Source organism: Phascolarctos cinereus, unplaced genomic scaffold (assembly GCF_003287225.1).
Source record: "Phascolarctos cinereus isolate Bilbo 61053 unplaced genomic scaffold, phaCin_HiC Scaffold_726;HRSCAF=1367, whole genome shotgun sequence".
Classification (NCBI taxonomy): domain Eukaryota; kingdom Metazoa; phylum Chordata; class Mammalia; order Diprotodontia; family Phascolarctidae; genus Phascolarctos; species Phascolarctos cinereus.
This window is the reverse complement of record NW_027556098.1, coordinates 173,726,573-173,745,011: the sequence shown is the minus strand read 5'-3', so window position 1 is coordinate 173,745,011 and position 18,439 is coordinate 173,726,573. Positions and strand designations below refer to the sequence as shown.

General features: G+C 40.4%; 2 protein-coding genes across 5 annotated transcripts in view; one reads left to right on the top strand and one right to left on the bottom strand.

Moving 5' to 3' along the window:
• The window catches only part of ARCN1 (archain 1 coat protein complex I subunit delta), a 35,929-nt gene extending 32,987 nt beyond the window's left edge, over positions 1-2,942 (bottom strand). The window contains exon 1 of the mRNA XM_020984793.2: positions 2,775-2,942. Within this exon, the coding sequence (XP_020840452.1) occupies positions 2,775-2,777 (3 nt within the window). The 5' untranslated portion in view covers positions 2,778-2,942. The remainder of the gene's footprint in view (positions 1-2,774) is intronic.
• Positions 2,943-4,350: 1,408 nt separating this feature from the next.
• The window catches only part of IFT46 (intraflagellar transport 46), a 31,060-nt gene continuing 16,971 nt past the window's right edge, over positions 4,351-18,439 (top strand). For 2 of the 4 annotated variants that reach the window (XM_020984790.2, XM_020984789.2), the window contains exons 1-2: positions 4,768-5,040; positions 5,331-5,427. In XM_020984790.2, the coding sequence (XP_020840449.1) occupies positions 4,795-5,040; positions 5,331-5,427 (343 nt within the window). In that variant the 5' untranslated portion in view covers positions 4,768-4,794. Of the gene's footprint in view, positions 4,648-4,766; positions 5,041-5,330; positions 5,428-18,439 lie in introns of those variants that run through there. The other 2 variants (XM_020984792.2, XM_020984791.2) reach the window with 2 other exon arrangements.

Genomic DNA, 18,439 nt, shown 5'->3' with positions numbered 1-18,439 from the left:
AAAACATATATTATTAAATACATTAGGTTAACCTAGGTCCTGGGTCCCATCCAAGTGAATCATGAAGGAACATATGTTCTGTAAGAAGCTACTTATGGAAGTTTAATAACTCTTTAAAGAATGCCCCCTCTGAGATTTAGTTTCCTCATCTGCAAAAAAACAGAGTCAGACTAGATGACTCTTCTAACTCTAAAGCTATGATCCTATGGTCACAACTATCTCCTTTCCTTAATCAGTCTCACCAAATTGGAATGATGTAACAGTAAGACAGTGCAACAGTAAATATTTATCAGATACTTACTATGTGTGGGGCACTCTGACAGCTGATGGGCACACAAAGATAAAGAGGGATGTTGGAGTGTGTCTACAGGAGGAAGATGGAAAAGATTTCTGACTGTCATCTTCCAAATATCTGAAAGCCTTTCATGCGGAAAGGAGTTACCCATATTAGATGGGGTAGTCCCTGCTCTTAAAGAGCTTAGCTGTGCAGGTGGGGGCACAGCATTTATAAGGAAAAGCAAATATAAGACAATTTGAGGAAGCAGAAAACGCTGAACAACTAAGGGGATCCAGAAAGTGGCATTTTGAAGAAAGCTAAGGATTCTAACAAGTAGACGTGAAGGAGTGCTTTTCAAGCATACAAGATATCCTGTGTTAAAGTATGGAAGCTAGAAATGGAATGTCTAGATTTGCAGAACAGCTACCTACACAGAGCTCTCGTTTATCTGGAATTTTTGAATGTAAAAGAAAAGCAGGGCCCAGGGTCCACAAGTTGAGGTGGGGTTGGTAAACAGGCAAGGCCTGGAACAGGAGGCACAGACTTAATGAAACATCTATTTTACTATATTCAAGGAATTACCATTCTATAAGTGAACACAGAATGAAGACACTGCATTGACCTATCACTAGTACTCTGGACTCCAGAAAAAGTTGTGATATATTCCCCCAAAGAACCCATATTTCACATATGTGGGTCATGCATGATCCAGATGTGATAACATATTAAAGTATATATGAACATGAAAACTTTTCATATAATACACTCACCTAAACAAACAAAAAGTGTAAAACTTATTCACCATTCACTTGACAAGGCTTTTACTTATCTTCTGTCAAATCCTACTTTTTATTAGTAAAAAATGCAATTCCAGTTGTCTTTCTAAACAAAGGTTTCAGAGACCATTCACTTAGCTTAAAGGATAAAACTTTTAAAAACATTAAACTTTAAAGCACTAAAACTTTACATTCAGAATTAAATGCAATGAAATTGGCTAAATTTCAGTATGTGCGGAGAAGCGTGAAAATTCCCATTCAATATTTTTGTGCTCATTGGAATTTTAAAGCCAGATCTGTTTTTCTGGAAATATTATATAATTTGAACAAAACTGTTACAAAGAACTGCTTTATGCAATTTATCTAACTAAAAGGACCCTGTCAGTTTCTTAAAGTCTAAGCAACATGTTCCCTCAGATCTCATTTGATTGTCAGCAAAGATCTGATTACTTAAATCAGCATCAAATTATATTGTCATCTCTCTAATATGTGTAAAAATATCTTAAATAAGAATATTAACATAGTTAAATAACTAGAAAAAGTACGATGGACATGAAAGCACCTGGTATTCAAAACTGCAAAATGGAGCTACTAAATTTTAATTTGAAAGTATTACTAAAACCAAGTTTGGGGTAATTAGAAGCTAGAATTTTCTTCTCATATAATTATTAAAATTATGTTCCCCCCCCCATTGGAATAAACAGTATTATTTTCACACTAGAACATAAAATCACTCTCCCTGGATGATTGGGAGCAAGGAGCCCTAGGATCAGCCCTAGAGTCAGTTGTCTTATTTATTCATTCTTTATCTACTTAAGAGATTGAGATGTTTAAACAGATTGAATCTGTTTAAATATCTCAATTTTTAAAATAGGTAATGAAAATATAAGACTTTAAAACGAAGGCGGTTCTAGGGCTAACAGATGACACTACCTCTCTAAATCTAAGCTCCTCAAGGATCCCAGAGGCCTTGTTTTCTATGTTTCTATGCATTCAACTGGACACTTCATGAATGCTGGCTGGTCGGTCGGTGGGTTCTGATCTTTCTCTACAGGAATTAGTGGGGAGGGAAGGAAAAGACCTCAAGATAACCTCAACGTAGCTAAACGGGGCACTAATACAAGTCACTCTTTAACTGTACAGTTTTCCTATATTGAAAACCTATAGTGAAGCACCTTAAGGGGATGGGGTGCGGATCAATGGTTTAAGGGGGAGAGGGGTGTTTCCACCAAGTATTCCAGCAGAGTCTAGGAAGGAAAGCAGCACTTGAGAAGAACAGCCTGGTCCAGCCCAGCGTCCACCCGCTCCCGTCTTCCTGGTCCACGTAATACTCGGAGGGGGAAGGGGCCTGCAGAATAAAGGGGACAAGGGAGGTACGGAAGGGAGGCCCAGCCTGCCGCCCCATCCTCGGGCAGGGGCACAAGCCCCTAGTCTAGGCGCCCGCCTGCAGGGTCCTGGAGAGATCCAAGCCGGGGAGCCGCAGCTGGCCCGGCGTCCGGCCGGCAGCGGTGCCCTCAGCGAGTTCCCGTAGGCCTGCCCGAGGGCCGGGCCCTGCACCGGCCGAAGAGACACGGTGCCCGCGGGGCCCCGTAGGGAGGGCCGGGCCCGGGGTGTACGGGCTGAGGCGGAGCCGGTCCACAGGCAAGGCCGGCCGGCTGGCCCAGGAGAGGGGCCGCCGGCCTCCCGGGGGCTCAGGCCTGGGGGCCCAGCTCGGATCTTACCATGATGAGGGCGGTGGTGCGGCGAGCCCGCTCTCCGGCTCCACTGGGCAGAAGGTTAAGGGACCCGGGAGGGGAGGACCGGCCACTCTGGACCTGCCGCTCCCCTGACAGGAGCCACCGCTGCTTCGCTTCTTGCCAAGATGGCGGCCCCGAGCCACGTCTCCAACCGGAAACGGCATGGGTTAAAGGGCAGGGGCCGGGATCAATGGGGGCACCAGTACTCGCCCACCCAGTCTAGACCCATTTGATCTCACACCTCCCGGCTGCCTCCAAACCTGGAGTAAAACATGCCCTTTCTCTCCGTCCCCTTCATTGATCCGATGGTCCCACGTGCCCACCTGGGCTCTGTGGCGCTTTACTATTACATGTTCTTGTCTGCTCACCCCTTTATTTCACGTCCTGCTTCAGCTCCATCTGTGATTCAGTTCAGTTCTATTTAATTCATTTCAACAAATATTTATTAAGTACCCATTGTGTGTATTCAAGTTGCTGTAGGACAAAAGAAGCGGTCTTTGCAGTCGAGGAAGCAGCGAAAGACCCATGTTAAGCAGTTATATTCTGCTTAAGACTTTAGAGAACTGATGCATAGTGAAGTGAGCAGAGCCAGGAGAACAATTTATACATAACGACCATATTGTAAAGACAAACAACTTTGAAAGTGCCTGGCGCTTACTAAATGTTTATTGTCACGAAAGACTTGGGAATTCTGATCAACAAAATGACCAACCATAATTCAGAGGTCTTAACGATGAAACATGCTACCCACCTCTTGAAAGAGATGTGGACTCAGTGCATTTTGGAATTCACAGACACACATATGACATAGCCAATGTGGGAATTTATTTTGATTAACCATACATGTTTGTAACAAGGGTTTCGTTTTTCTCACTTTGGGAAGGGAGAGAGAAAAAGTGAATCTTTGTTTTAAAATAAAATTTATTTTTATTAAAAGGACTTTATTTAGAAAGCCAGCATATTTTAACCTTTTCATAGGACTAAGGACTGCCTGGCAAGCAGTTCATGGTATCTTCGTCCGGACTCCAAACAAAGAATTACTTGTGCTGTGTTATTTGGTGACTGCCATTCACTTTACTTTCAGGGAAGTCATCTACCAATCTCAGCTGCAAAAGAAAAAGAATCTATTCTGGTGCATATATCTCGGAGGGGGAAGATCCGGATCAACTGACACGTCTGGGGAAAGTGCCTACTGGACCATTATCATCCGACCTGGAAGAAGGAATGTTCCTGATACCCCAATTTTTCAGCTACTTCCTTACTTCCCTTAGGAGATTTTTCTGGGTCAAAAGTTTTTCTATTTTCTTTCTCCTTCTTTCTCTGTCTTCCAAAGTTTAGCAGATCCAAGCGGTCTGGCACTTGCCCTTCGTTCATTCTTCCCTGAAAGATCTGCATATCTATTTTAAAAAATCTGATTGACCTGGGAGAAGTTGCACAACCAGCGATCCCTGATCGGAAACCCTGTAAACGGCATTTACAGGTTGGTCTCTGGCCAAAGCGACCATTGCCTGAAGTTGGCCGCTAGATGCCACCATACACGCATTTCCCGAAATTGCCGATGCGCGGGACTGGCTGCCCAGATGGGCTACGACCCTCCTAGGTTCTCCTAGCGGCGCCGAGAAAGCCTCTGACTGGCTGGGGAGTAGGGGGATCCCTAAGTAGGCTAGGCCAGAATTGTCACGAGGTCAAAGGGGAAGGCGGGGAGATCTCGCGATGGCTCCTCTGTCTTAAAGACTGTCAACACGCCGGCTGCTCGGGCTGGAGGCTCTGACAGTCGTTAGGCCTGAGGTGGTGAATCCGGCGCTCTTGGCCCCCAAGTCCTTTCCAAATGGAGGAGACGGATTCAGAAGGACTGCAGGTAACCCACCCAGCCTGGAGAGGCTAGAGAGAGCCCTCCCGCCCTCCAAGCTGCACTACCCGAGAGGACTCAGTGTGTCCATGGCAACCCCTACGGTCTCCATGGCAACAGAGGGCCAGCCCCCTCCCTCGGTGTTTCGGGAGAGACATGTCCTACCTGGGGAGGGGGATGCATTTAGGAGTTCAGGATGGGCCTGAGGGAAAGGGATTCTTCCTCCCTCTGGGGCTCCAACAGGAGACTTCTTCCCTACTACCCCCAGAGATGGCCCCAGGACAAAGAGGGGGGCTAGGAACCCCGTCAGCCTTAAGAAACTCCCAACAGCCGTGGGGGGACAAACTGAGCCAGAGGACATCTCTATGGAAACCCTTGGTCTGGAAAGACCGTATCTTACAGGTTTCTGAAGTGACATTGCTAGTATAGGTGGTCGTTTTACCCCCTCCCCCCAAGCTTCCTTCCTCCCTCCTCCTCCTCCTCTAGCCAACCCCAGAACGTTCCCCTTGATGGGCTGCCTCTCACCATTGCACTGCTTGACTTGTAGCGGAGGAGGAGGGGAGGGGAACTTAAGTGGAGAGTTATACAACTGATGGCTTGGATATGGGAGAGGACCCGTGCTTTTTAGGGGAAATGTAAACTTTGGCAGGCTTATCACTATGAGGCACATAATCATTTCTCTTTTTGCACAGACCAAGGTCGTTGAAAATCAGCCATATGATGAAAGCCTAGAGATTAATGACTCTGAAGAGGTTGCAAGCATTTATACTCCAACCCCACGGCATCAAGGTAAGAAAAGAATGATTCCTCTCTAACTAGAGAACAGGTGGATTCATGGGCATTCTCCAAACAATTAACTTTTTTGAACTTAGAACTTGGTAACGTTAAGGCCAGTTATTTCATATCTCATTTTTCTCACTAGGAAAGAGAGGAAACTAATCCCCACTTCATCTTAAATACTGATGCCAGACTGAGTTTCCTTTACTCCTTTAGCTGCTTTGGTGCTCCTGTGGCAAGTCTAAACACTGCTCAGCTTTTGTTTTTAATTTAATTTAATTTTTTTTTAATTAACAAGAATTTGTTTTCTCTCTCTCACACCTTTCTCCCCCACTGGAAAAGAAAAAAGGAAAAACAATCCGCTTATAATAAATATATATGTGTAATCAAGCAAAACAAATTCTCATATTGGTAGTATCCAAAAATATATCTTATTCTACATGGGTAGTTATCATCTGTCTCTTAGGAGGTAAGTAACATTCCTTATCATGAGTCCTCTGGAGTTAAGATTAACTATGCATTGATTAGATCTTTTTTAAAAATTATTTATTTTTAGTTTTCAACATTCACTTCCACAGAATTTTGAGTTCCAGATTTTCTCCCCACCTCTCTCCTCCCCCCACCCCAAGACAATGTGCATTCTGAATACCTCTTCCCCCAATCTGCTCTCCCTTCTATCATCCCCCTCCTCTTATCCCCTTCCCCTTCTATTTTCCTGTAGGGCAGGATAGATTTCTATACCCCTTTGCCTGTATATCTTATTTCCCAGTTGCATGTAAAAACAATTTTTAACATTCATTTTTAAAACTTTGAGTTCCAAGTTCTCTCCCTTCCTCCCTCCCCACCCACCTTCATTGAGAAAGCAAGCAATTCAATATCAGTAATACATGTATAGTCACGCAAAATACTTCTATAATAGTCATGTTGTGAAAGACTAACTATATTTTTCTTCATCCTATCCCCACCTTCCTTGCAGTTTATTCTGTTCTCTCCTTTGACCCTGTCCCTCCTCAAAAGTGTTTGCTTCTAATTACCTCCTCCCCAAATCTGCCCTCCCCACTGTCATCCCCCCCCTCTTATCCCCTTCCCCCTATTTTCCTGTACGGTAAGATAGATTTCCACACCTAATTGAGCATGTATGTTATTCCCTCCTTAAGCCAAATCCGATGAGAGTAAGATTCACTCATTCCCTCCCACCTCCCTTCTCTGCCCTCCATTGTAAAAGCTTTTTTCTTGCCTCTTTCATGTGAGATAATTTACCCCGTTTAGGTCTCATGAGTTATAAATATTATCTTTCCTTGTAGGAATATAAACAGATCAACTTTAATAAGTCTCTTATGATTTCTCTTTCCTGTTTACCTTTTCATGCTTCTCTTGAGTCTTATATTTGAAAGTCAGATTTTCTATTCAGCTCTGGTCTTTTCATCCAGAATGCTAGAAAGTCCTCTATTTCATTGAATATCCATTTTTTCCCCTGAAGGATTATACTCAATTTTGTTGGGTGGGTGATTCTTAGTTTTAATCTTAGCTCCTTTGACCTCCGTAATATCATATTCTAACCCCTCTGATCCGTTAATGTAGAAGCTGCTAAATCTTGTGTTATCCTGATTGTGTTTCCACAATACTTGAATTGTTTTTTTTCTGGCTGCTTGCAATATTTTCTCCTTGACCTGGGAACTCTAGAATTTGGCTATAATATTTCTAGGAGTTCTCCTTTTGGGATCTCTTTCAGGAGATGATCGATGGATTCTTTCAATTTCTATTTTACCCTTTGGTTCCAGAATATTAGGGCAGTTTTCCTTGAAAGATGATGTCTAGGTTCTTTTTTTGATCATGGTTTTCAGGTAGTCCAATAATTTTTAAATGGTCTCTCCTGGGTCTTTTTTTCCAGGTCAGTTGTTTTTCCAATGAGATATTTCACATTGTAGACTATTTTTTCATCCTTTTGGTTTTGTTTTATAATTTCTTAATTTCTCATAGAGTCATTAGCTTCCATTTGATCCATTCCAATTTTTATGGAATTATTGTCTTCAGTGAGTTTTTGGACTACCTTTTGCATTTGGCCAATTCTGCTTTTTAAGGCATTCTTCTCCTCATTGACTTTTTTGGACCTCTTTAGCCATTTGGGTTAGTCTATTTTTTAAGGTGTTATTTTCTTCAGTATTTTTTTGGGTCTCTTTTAGCAAGCTGTTGACTCATTTTTCATGATTTTCTTACATCACTCTCATTTCTTTTCCCAGTTTTTCCTCTATTTCTCTTACTTGATTTTCAGAATCCTTTTTGAGCTCTTCCATGGCCTGGGACCAATTCATATTTTTCTTAGAGGCTTTGGATATAGGAGCTTTGATTTTGTTTTCTTCTGGTTGTGTTTTGATCTTCTTTGTCACCAAAGTGAGATTCTATAGTCTGAGCTTTTTTCCTCTTGTTTGTTCATGTTTCCAGCCAATTTCTTGACTTTTTAACTCTTTGTTAAGGTAGAGCTCTGCTTCCAATGTTGACGGTGTACTGTCCCAAGTTTCAGGGGTTTTGTGCAGCCGTTTATAGGGACCTATAAATTTTCAGTTCCTCAAAGGTGGCATGATGAAAGGAGAGGTGTTTACTCCTTTCCTGGCCTGTGCTCTGGTCTATGAGATACCACAGGCACTCTTTTCTGCCTTGGAACTGTGAGGAGGATTACCTCTCTACCACCACTACAAGCTCCATTATGCCAGTGCTACTCCTCACTCCAGGACTGGGACCCAGATCCAAGTACGGGCAAAGCCAGAGAATTCTGCCTCAGTGCCGGCAGAGAGATCCCTGCAGTCCCTCTGATGAGCCACTAGATGCCCCCACCATCTGTGGGCCAAGAGTGAGAGCTCTAGATGCAGCCACTGCAACTGTGGCTGCTGCTATGGGGCTGCAGTAGGGCCATGACTGCACTGTGCTCCTTTCTTACCCAGGTCTGACAGACCTTTCCAACTGACCTTCTAAGTTGTCTTTGGCATTTGTGGGTTGAGAAGTCTGGAAACCACCACAGCTGCACGTGATTCAGTCTCTTGAGGCCTGCATGCCTGCACTGAACTGCATTCCTCTTCTAGCCCAGTGCAACAGACCTTTCCTACCAACCATCCAGGTTGTCTTGGGCTGGAAATTTGTTTCACTCTGTCTTTTTGTGGGTTCTGCTGCTCTAGAATTTGTTTAGAGTCATTTTTTTTAATAGCTATTTGAAGGGGTTTAAGGGAAAGCTCAAGCTAGTCACTGCTTTTACTCTGCTATCTTGCCTTCACACACCTCCCCCCCATTGATTAGATCTTAAGTCTTTCAAAATTATTTATTTTTACAATGTTGTTATTATATAAATTGTTCTCCTAGCTCTGTTCACCTCACTCTCATCAATTTATACAAGACTTCCCAGATTTCTCTGAAACCATCCCTTTAATCATTTGTTACTGCACAATAGTATGCCATTATGATCTTATATTATAATTTGTTAAGCTGTTCCCCAACTACTTAGCTTTCAAGACCTTCTAATATTTGACCTTAATTTACCTGTCCAACCTTGAATTATCACTGTACTCAAACAGACACCCTCTTTGTCATACCCATTACTGCCTCTATGCCTTCTTTGGTTTATGTTGGGCAAATCATGTAACCTCCTTGGACCTCAATATCCTCATCTGTAAAATGAGGAAGCTAAACTAGAAGATTCTTAAGGTCCCATCCATGTGAGACCTTACATTTGACTCATGTTCCTACTGTTTTCTCCTTGACCTTTGCCCATTCAAATCCTAGCTATACAAGAAGGCCCAGGTCGAGTCCTTCCTCATTGGTGAGACCTTGCTTAACTACTTCAGTTTTCAGAGTACTGTAGAAAGAGCCCTTAGAGTCATCAGATCTGGATTTGAATCCTGACTTTGACTCTTATTAGTTGTATGATTCCTGGGGAAATCAGCTAACTTCTCTGAGCCTCAGTTTTTTCATTGGTGTAACAGGGTTTTTAATGCTACCTACATCACAGAATGAGGAAAGCACTTTGTAGACCTATATAAGGGGAAGTTGTTCTCTGGCTCTGAACTTCTACCACTTTTATAGTTTGTACCACACAAATCAGCATTGATTAGATACTATTTATGCCTGTCAGATTCAACAGCAATAGGCATTTAAGTGCCTCTGATATGCAAGATCCTAAGCTAGGCACAAGGAATGCTAGGATCAAAAATGATGCAGTCTTTGACCTTTGGGACCTGGGAGAGATGCAACGTGTGTACATGTAGGGAGTAAAGAGGACAAAGGAGAAATCCAGACAAAGTGGTCTAGGAAAACTTAAGGAGGTCAGAACACTTTCATTTATGAAAAGAAATTTGGGGTGAAATTAGTACAGGCTACTGCCAGTTTTGTACAGAATGCCATGCAAAGTGATGGAGGAGATGAAGAGTTTGGCCAAGATTATCTTTGCCCTCCTAGGCCTTCAAGTTTAGTTGCTTCCCCAGATAGAATAAGGTTTATGTCTTATTCTGTTATCTCACAACGTGTTACTGTGTCATATGTAGTATATTGATTATTGTATATTTCTTCATTTTTAGTATCTTTTATTAATAAAGACAAGAGTGGCATAGTGTTTAGAGTACTGAATTGGAGTTAGGAATTCTTGGGATTCAGAGCCTGCCTTTGATGCTTACCAGCTTTATGATCCTTGGCAACTCACTTAACTTTTCTCAGCCTTAAGATTTTAAGTTACAGACAGATTGCCAACTACATCCTATCTGGAGTTGGTTTCCATGCTGTGAAGTAAGGTTTTATTAATGCATTTTGATTTTTACACCACATTCAGTAATACAGTAACCTACCAGTCTCCTAACAGAAATTAAAACTACTTAAGTAAAACCTGCCAGTGCAGTGGTTGTGACCAGTAGAGTATGTAACATTCTTTACCCACTTTCTCTACTAAAATTGATGTGTTCCAACATCAGTTATCATGTGAAACCAATATCAGCTTGATATTGCATTTGATCTTGGTTCTGTTGTCTTTTATAACTGCCTTATTTACATTATTATAGTCATTGTTTATATTGTTCTCTTGTTTTTGATTTATTCATATGTCTTCCTGTTTCCAAATTTATTATTTTATTAACAAAGTTAACAAAAACAAGTACTCAAGAACTTAATGAGGGGTGTTCCATTTCCCCATCAACAGATTAATTGCAGATATTTGGGGGGTGTTTTTCCAGGGCTATACTAGGAAAAAAAACCATAACTACCGCTCAAAAATACAGATGTTTCCATTGTTTTATTTTAAATAGATTAGCAATTAGAGTGAATTAATTTTTTGTTACTATTTTAGTTATAAATGAGTAATTGGCTTAAAAAGAAAGAAACCAAATAAACTATTTTAGTCAGGTCAGCATAAGAAACTTAAATTGTTCAATTACAGCATTAATTTAGTCTTCATCTTTTTTTTGTTTATTTTTAGACTGGAAAATACAATAAAATTATTTACTTATTCAGTTCTCAATGATTTCTTAATGTAGAGTGAATTAGTTCAAAGGAAAAAAGGATTCATTACCCATAGAAAAAAACTACTACAAAAGAAAGGATTGATCATATGTGATGGAATCTCCCCTCTCCCTCCATTTTATGTGTAGCATGAGCACTAGAACTACTCTCCCAATTCTTCACACATTGTGTAGGCAGTCTGGGTCCCCCGAGGCCAGCTGCCAATTCTCCTCTCAAGAGTTATGGGGTACCCTAATGGAATGAGGAGTATCTGATGCTATAGCTCACGAGTTTTCACCAGTGCTTTTCTCGTTGATTATCAGTTGATATCATTTAGCTAGTCAGTGTTAATTAGCTACTTTTCTCTTACCTCCAGACCTTTCCACCTGCCTCTCACCAGAACCCTGTCCTTTACCTACTCTACCTTTGGGTCTCCTGGTTCTGCTAAGTAAGCTTTTGCCTTTTGTAGCTGGAGCTCAGGCCTTCACACCACTTCCCTGCTGCCTCCTCACCATGCCTCTGCTTGTGCTTCTCTTATCTCCTCCCCCCTTTTAATTGTTTTATTCCTTCATTAAAATATAATCTCCTAGAGGGCAGAGACTATTTTGATTGCTTGTATTTGTATGCTTAGTCCTTAGCACAGTGAGTGGCACATATCAAGTATTTAATAAGTGTTACAAAGATGTGGCTTTTTTGTTGGTCACTTAAGTGGGGGTGAGGTGATTGATGCAATTCACACACACACACACACACACACACACACACACACACACACACACAGAGTCCCTCCCCAGTCCTTATGTGGATAAAGAAACTGTGTCCCATAGCTAGGGGAAGAGCTTGGAATTAGTTTTTGAGATTAGAATCCAAGTCTCATGATTTACTAGTCCAGTAGAAAGGTAAATGTGTTTGACCAATCACAACAAAGGATCAAAGATTTACATTTAAAATCTTTAAAAAAATTTAACAGTGCCTTAGATTTGTAAGAGCACACATTTATGTAGTACTTTAAACTTTGCAAAGCACATTATCTCATTTGATTCTCACAACAATTATTCATTTTTTTTACCATTAACCTAATTTTACAAATGAGGAAACTTAAGGTTCAGAAAGATTAAACAAGTTGTCCATGATCAACACAGTAACTATGGGAAATGGGATTTAAACCTATCTCTTTCCTAACTCTAATATTCAGTGTAGTTTTCATTATACTGTACTGCTTCTCTAAGTTTTCTTTTTTTAAATCATTGTCATACACACACGTGTGTGTATATATTTATCCATATACATGTATGCACATACACATATATGTATGTATGTATCTCGTTCTGTACTCTCAGTATTTCACCTTTCTATCAGGAGGTGGGTAGCATGTTTTATCATTTGTCCTCTGCAATTGGGGTTGATCTGAGTTCCTAGTTCTTGAAAGTTACTTTATCTTTACTATAATATTGTCTTTGTACAAATTGTTCTCCTTGTTCTGTTCATTTCACTCTGCATCAATTCATACAAGTCTTCTCAGGTTTCTCTGAAATCATCCCCGTCATCATGTCTTACAGCATAACAGTATTCCATCACCTTTATATGCCTTATTCATGCATTCCCTACTTTATGCAACCTCCCCCCCATATTCCCATTCTTTGCCAACTCAAAAAGAGCTGTAAATATTTTTGTACATTTTTAGGGTTTGATTTTCTCAGAACTAATCCCTTAATCTACCCTCCCTTTAATTCCCCCTTTTCCTCTTATTTACTGTTGAGTAAAATATATTTTTGTACTCAACTCTGTCTGTGTTTATGTGTATTTTTCCCTCCTTTTACCAGTCCAGATGAGAGTAAAGTTCAAGTGTTAGCCACTCCCCCACCCTCATTTTTTGTATAGATGTCTTCTTGAGCTTCCTGATTATGAGATAATTTTCCATAACTTTCCTTCCCCCTCCTCCAGTATGTTCCTCCTCTCCTTTTCCATCCTTCTTTTAAAACCATTAAGACTTAACAGAATCATTCCCAGGACTTATATAACTAGACTCCCATTATGACCCTTGATGATGATAGGGTTCATAGGGGACACATATCTCCCCTTATTAGAATCTAAGTACTTTACCCTTCTTTAGGCCTTTATCATTGTTCATTCGTGTTTACCTTTTTGTATTTCTCTTCACTCCTGTGTTTGAACTTCGAAGTTTCTACAGAGTTCTGGTATTTTCATAAGGATGCTTGGAAATCATCAGTTTCTTTGAGTCCATTTTTTCCCCTTGTAGCATTATTCTCAGTTTTGCTGAGTAAATTATTCTTGGGTATAAGCCAACGTCCTTTGCCTTCTGCAATATGGTATTCCTGGCTATCTGTACTTTTATGGTTGTGGTTGCTAAATTGTATGTGATTGTTATTGTGGGTCCTCAGTATTTGAATTCTTTCTTTCTGTCTGCTTGCAGTATTTTTCTTTGACCTGGAAGCTCTGGATTTTGATTATGATATTCCTGGGAGTTTTCATATTGGGGTTTCTTTCAGGAGGGGACTGGTGAATTCTTTCTGCATTCACTCTACTTTCTGATTCTAAGAGATCTGGGCTATTTTCTTTTAAGATTTCTTGAAATATAATGGCTTATTGGATCTGGCTTATTGTTTTTGTCATGGCATTTAGGTGGTCCAATGATTCTTAAAGTTTTTCTTCTCAATCTTTTTTGATATGAGATGCCTTACGTTTTCTTCTTTTTTTCAGGCTCTTGACTTTGTTTTAATATTTTCTTCTCTCATGGAGTCATTGACTTCTATTTAGTTCATTATAATTTTCAGGGAGTTTGTTGTCTGGGCATGCTTTGTACCTCTTGTACCAGGCTGTTAATTCTCTTTCCATTTCTTTCTATTATAGCTCCCCTTTCTTTCCCAATTTTTTCCTCAGGTGCTCTCATTTCCTTTGTAAAAACAATTTTGAACTCTTTTTATTTTTAACTTTCACTTCATCTCTTCCAGTAATTCTAGCTGAATTTTTGCCAACACTGTGTTTTTCCTGGAGACTGCTTATAGATGTTTTGGAGTCATTCTCTTCTCCTGGATTTGTGTTTTGAGTGTCTCAGTCACATAATTTATAGTGGGATTCTTTTTTTTTTTTTTTGCTCATTCTTCCAGCCTACTTCCTTTTTTCATTCATTATTTTTTTTTTAGTTTTCAGCCTTCGCTTCCCTAAGATTTTGAGTTTTAAATTTTCTCCCCCTCCTTCCCATCCCTCCTCCCCAAGACAGTGTGCAATCTGATATAGGCTCTACATATCCGTTCATATTAAACATATGTTCACAGTAGTTATGTTGTAAAGCAGAATCAGAAGCAATGGGAGGAACTGCGAGAAAGAAGAAACACAACAAAAAAAGAGAGCAAATGGTATGCTTCCATCTGCATTCAGACTCCAGAGTTCTTTCTCTGGATGTGGATAGCATTTTCCATCATGAGTTCCATGGAGTTGTCTTAGATCCTTGCATTACTGAAAAGAGCTAAGTCTATCAAAGTCAATCGTCGAACAATGTGGCTGTTACTGTGTACAATGTTCTGCTGGTTCTGCTCACTTTACTCAGCATCAGTTCATGTAAATCTTTCTAGGTTTTTTCTGAAATCTGCCTGTTCATCATTTCTTATAGCACAATAGTATTTCATTACATTCATATACTACAACTTGTTCAGCCATTCCCCAATTGATGGTTATCCCCTCAATTTTCAATTCTTTGCCACCACAAAAAGAGCTGCTATAAGTATTTTTGTACATGTGTGTCCTTTTCCAATTTTTATGATTTCTTTGGGATACAAACCTAGAAGTGGTATTATTGGGTCAAAAGGTATGCAGTTTTATAGCCCTTTTGGCATAGTTCCAAATTGCTCTCCAAAATGGTTAAATCAGTTCACAACTCCACCAACAATGCATTAGTGTTCCAATTTTCCCATATCTTCTCCAACATTTATCATTTTCCTGTTTTGTCATGTTGGCCAATCTGATAGGTATGATGTAGTACTCAGAGTTGTTTTGATTTGCATTTTTCTAATCAATAGTGATTTAGAGCATTTTTTCATGTGACTATAGATAGCTTTAATTTCTTCATCTGTTCATATTCTTTGACCACTTATCAACTGGGGAATGACTTATATTCTTATAAATTTGACTCAGTTCTCTATGTATTTTAGAAATGAGGCCTTTATCAGAGACACTGGTTATAAAAATTATTTCCCAGCTTTCTGCTTTCCTTCTAATTCGGTTGCATTGGCTTTGTTTGTGCAAAAACTTGGCAATTTAATGTAACTAAAGCCATCCATCTTGAATTTCATAATGTTCTCTATATCTTATTTGGTCATAAATTCTTCCCTTTTCCATAAATCTGACAGGTAAACTATTCCTTGAGCTCCTAGTTTGTTTATAGTATCAGCCTTTGTATCTAAGTCATGTACCCATTTTGACTTTATCTTGGTGTAGGGTGTAAGATGTTAGTCTTTGCCTAGTTTCTGCTATACTGTTTTCTACTTTTCCTAGCAGTTTTTGTTAAATAGTGAGTTCTTATCCCAGAAGCTGGAGTCTTTGGGTTTATCAAACAGTAGAGTACTGTAGTCATTGACTATTGTGGCTTGTGTACCTAACCTATTCCACTAATCCACCACTCTACTTCTTAGCCAGTAGTAGCAAGTAGTTTTGATAATTGCTGCTTTATAATACAATTTAAGATCTGGTGAGGCTAGGCCACCTTCCCTTGTGTTTCTTTTCATTAATTCCCTTGATATTCTGGACCTTTTGCTCTTCCAGATGAATTTTGTTATTATTTTTTCTAGCTCTATAAAATATTTTTTTGGTAGTTGGATTTTTATGGCACTAAATAAGTAAATTAATTTAGGTAGAATTGTCATTTTTATTATGTTAGCTCACCAGCCTACTTCTTAATTTAAGACTTGATGTTAGGACTAGGCTTTGTGCATATCTGGAGGGAAGGTCTGGACTGGTCCTATTCTTTCTTGGGAGTATTGAGTGTTGTGTTCTAGAATCTTGGGGACAGTACAGGCTTGGGACATATATTTCATTGCTCCTGAAGGGGTGTGAACCAGATTAAAGTCTGATTGCTGCCCCCCCTAGTCTGAGTTCTGTAGTTTTGTGTACTGGATTTGGGTCTGAGTAGACTTCTGCTGGACTTAGCCCCTGTCAGCGAGCTGGGAAGCTTTGCTTGTTCAGAGTGATAGGATTACAGGTTCCCTTTTGTTCTGAAATTCCTACCCAGATTATACCTCTGCAGGCTTTGGACAGGGGTGGAGGCCAGAACTACATCACTGTGTTCCTAGGGTCTGAGCCACACTGCTACTGATGCTTCTGAACTCGTTCTTTTCTCAGGATACAGGTCAGTAAACAGAGAGAATGGGGAAGGAGGGAGGAGAGAGCAGGTGCATCTCCTCCATCAGTCCACCCTGGATGTCCTACCCAATGCCAGTTTGAATCTGTTCTCGTCACAGTGCCGCATATAGGTATGGGGCCCCTGCTTACCACGATCCATAGACTTTGTCTGAGCACTGTTGTACTCCCTGTGGGGTATACTCTGTATTAGGCCTTGTCCCTAGTATCCCCAGATCTCTCTGTCTTTTTTTGCCAATCTGAAGTAGAAAAATGATTTATTATGACTTCTTCTTGGATTTCTCCATCAGGATTTGGTCTGGTACATTTTCTAGGTCTATTTAGTGGAGTTTGGGGGAAGAGCTCTTCATTGTACTACTTCTAGCTACTCTGCTGCCTTTACAACTTTTCAAAACTTGAATAATAATTCATGTTTATATAGTGCTTTAAGATTAGCAAAGTAGTTTTGTGATGGTGATGTAAAAGATTCTAGAAAAGCCAAGCTATGCCCAGAATACTCCAACAGAGTTGTAAAAGTGTACCAGATGGAGCACTGATAAAGAAAATCAAAAAGAAATATCAATAAACTTCCCCATATAGGACAAGACTCCGTAAGAAGACTGCCAGGAACCCATATACACTCTGTATATGCCAGGGGAAGCAGAAGTCACAGTTCCTGGGAAGCCTGTGTCATAACCACAGCAGGTGACATGGGTTGTGCAGCTGGTGGTCAACCCGTGCCAGAGCATGTGGGACTCAGGGCCAGTAAATGAGCCAGGCAGCATGAGCACTGGGGGCCTTGTAGGAGGCCTACGATCAGCCCAATTTATGGTAACCTGTTGGAGCTTATCAGGGCCACAGCAGGGGATGGAGCTGACTTCTGGTTGGAAATTGTGCAAGGAGAAAGAGACAAAGACCAGACTAAGGGCAAAACTTGCAGTGAACCACCCAGAAATGAACCACCCCAGAAGCAAAAGATTCTGCCAAACAGTGAGGGCTAGCCTTAGCCACCCCATCCAGAAAAGCAGCAGCAATAGCAGCTAACAACAGAAGGGATGGGACCAAGCAGGGCCTGCCTACACCGTCCAAGAGAATGGGAGGGAACAGAGTTTTTTTCCCCCTAGGGTTTTTTGTTTGCTTGTTTGCTTGCTGTTTGCCATTTGCTTTTTTACTTTAAAAAGTTTTTTTAAAAAGTACATTCCTCTCCCCTCCCAGAGTCATCCCATATAACAAATAGTATTTTAATATTTTATTTTCCCCTCAATTACATGTAAAGACAATTTTTGACATTCATTTAAAAAAAACTTTTTGAGTTCTAAATTTTCTCCCTTCCTTTTCCTTGAGACAATTAGCAATTTGATATAGGTTCAAGGTTGAGGAACCTGAGGCTTCCAGGCCACATGTGGCCTTTTAGGTCCTTGGGTATGGCCTTTTGAGTGAGTCCAAGTTTTGCAGAACAAATCCTTTTATTAAGGGGATTTATTTTGTGAAGTTTGGATTCAGTCAGAGGGCCGAACTTGAGGACCTAGAGGGCCACATGTGGCCTCGAGGCTGCAGGTTCCTCACCCCTGGTCATACATTTACAATCATGCAAAACATATTTCTGTATTAGTCATGATGTGAAAGAAGATGCAGACCGAAAATAAACCCCACAAAAAAATAAAGTGAAAAATAGTGTGCATTCAGACTCCATCAGTTCTTTCTCTTGGATCATTGTACTGCAGAGAATAGCTAGTTCATTCACAGTTGATCATCTTACAATGTTGCTGTTATTGTCTGGTGTTCTCTTGGTTCTGCTCACTTCACTCTGCATCAGTTCATATACATTTTTCCAGGTTTGTCTGAAACCATCCTCCTCCTCATTTATTTTTTTCTTTGCTTTTTTTGTTGTTGACTCATCATTTCTTATAGTACAATAGTATTCCATTACCAGTCATTCACAGTTCTTCATAATAAAATATTGCTGTTACTGTATACAAGGTTCTCCTGGTTCTGTTCACTTCATTTTGCATCAGTTCTTGTAAGTCTTTCCATGTTTTTCTGAAATCAGCCTGCTCATTATTTCTTATAGTATAATAATGTTCCGTTACAATCATATGCCACAACTTGTTTGGCCATTCTACCATTGATGGGCTTCCCCTCAATTTCCAGTTCTTTGCCACCACAAAAAGAGCTGCTATGTTTTTGTACAAATAGGTTC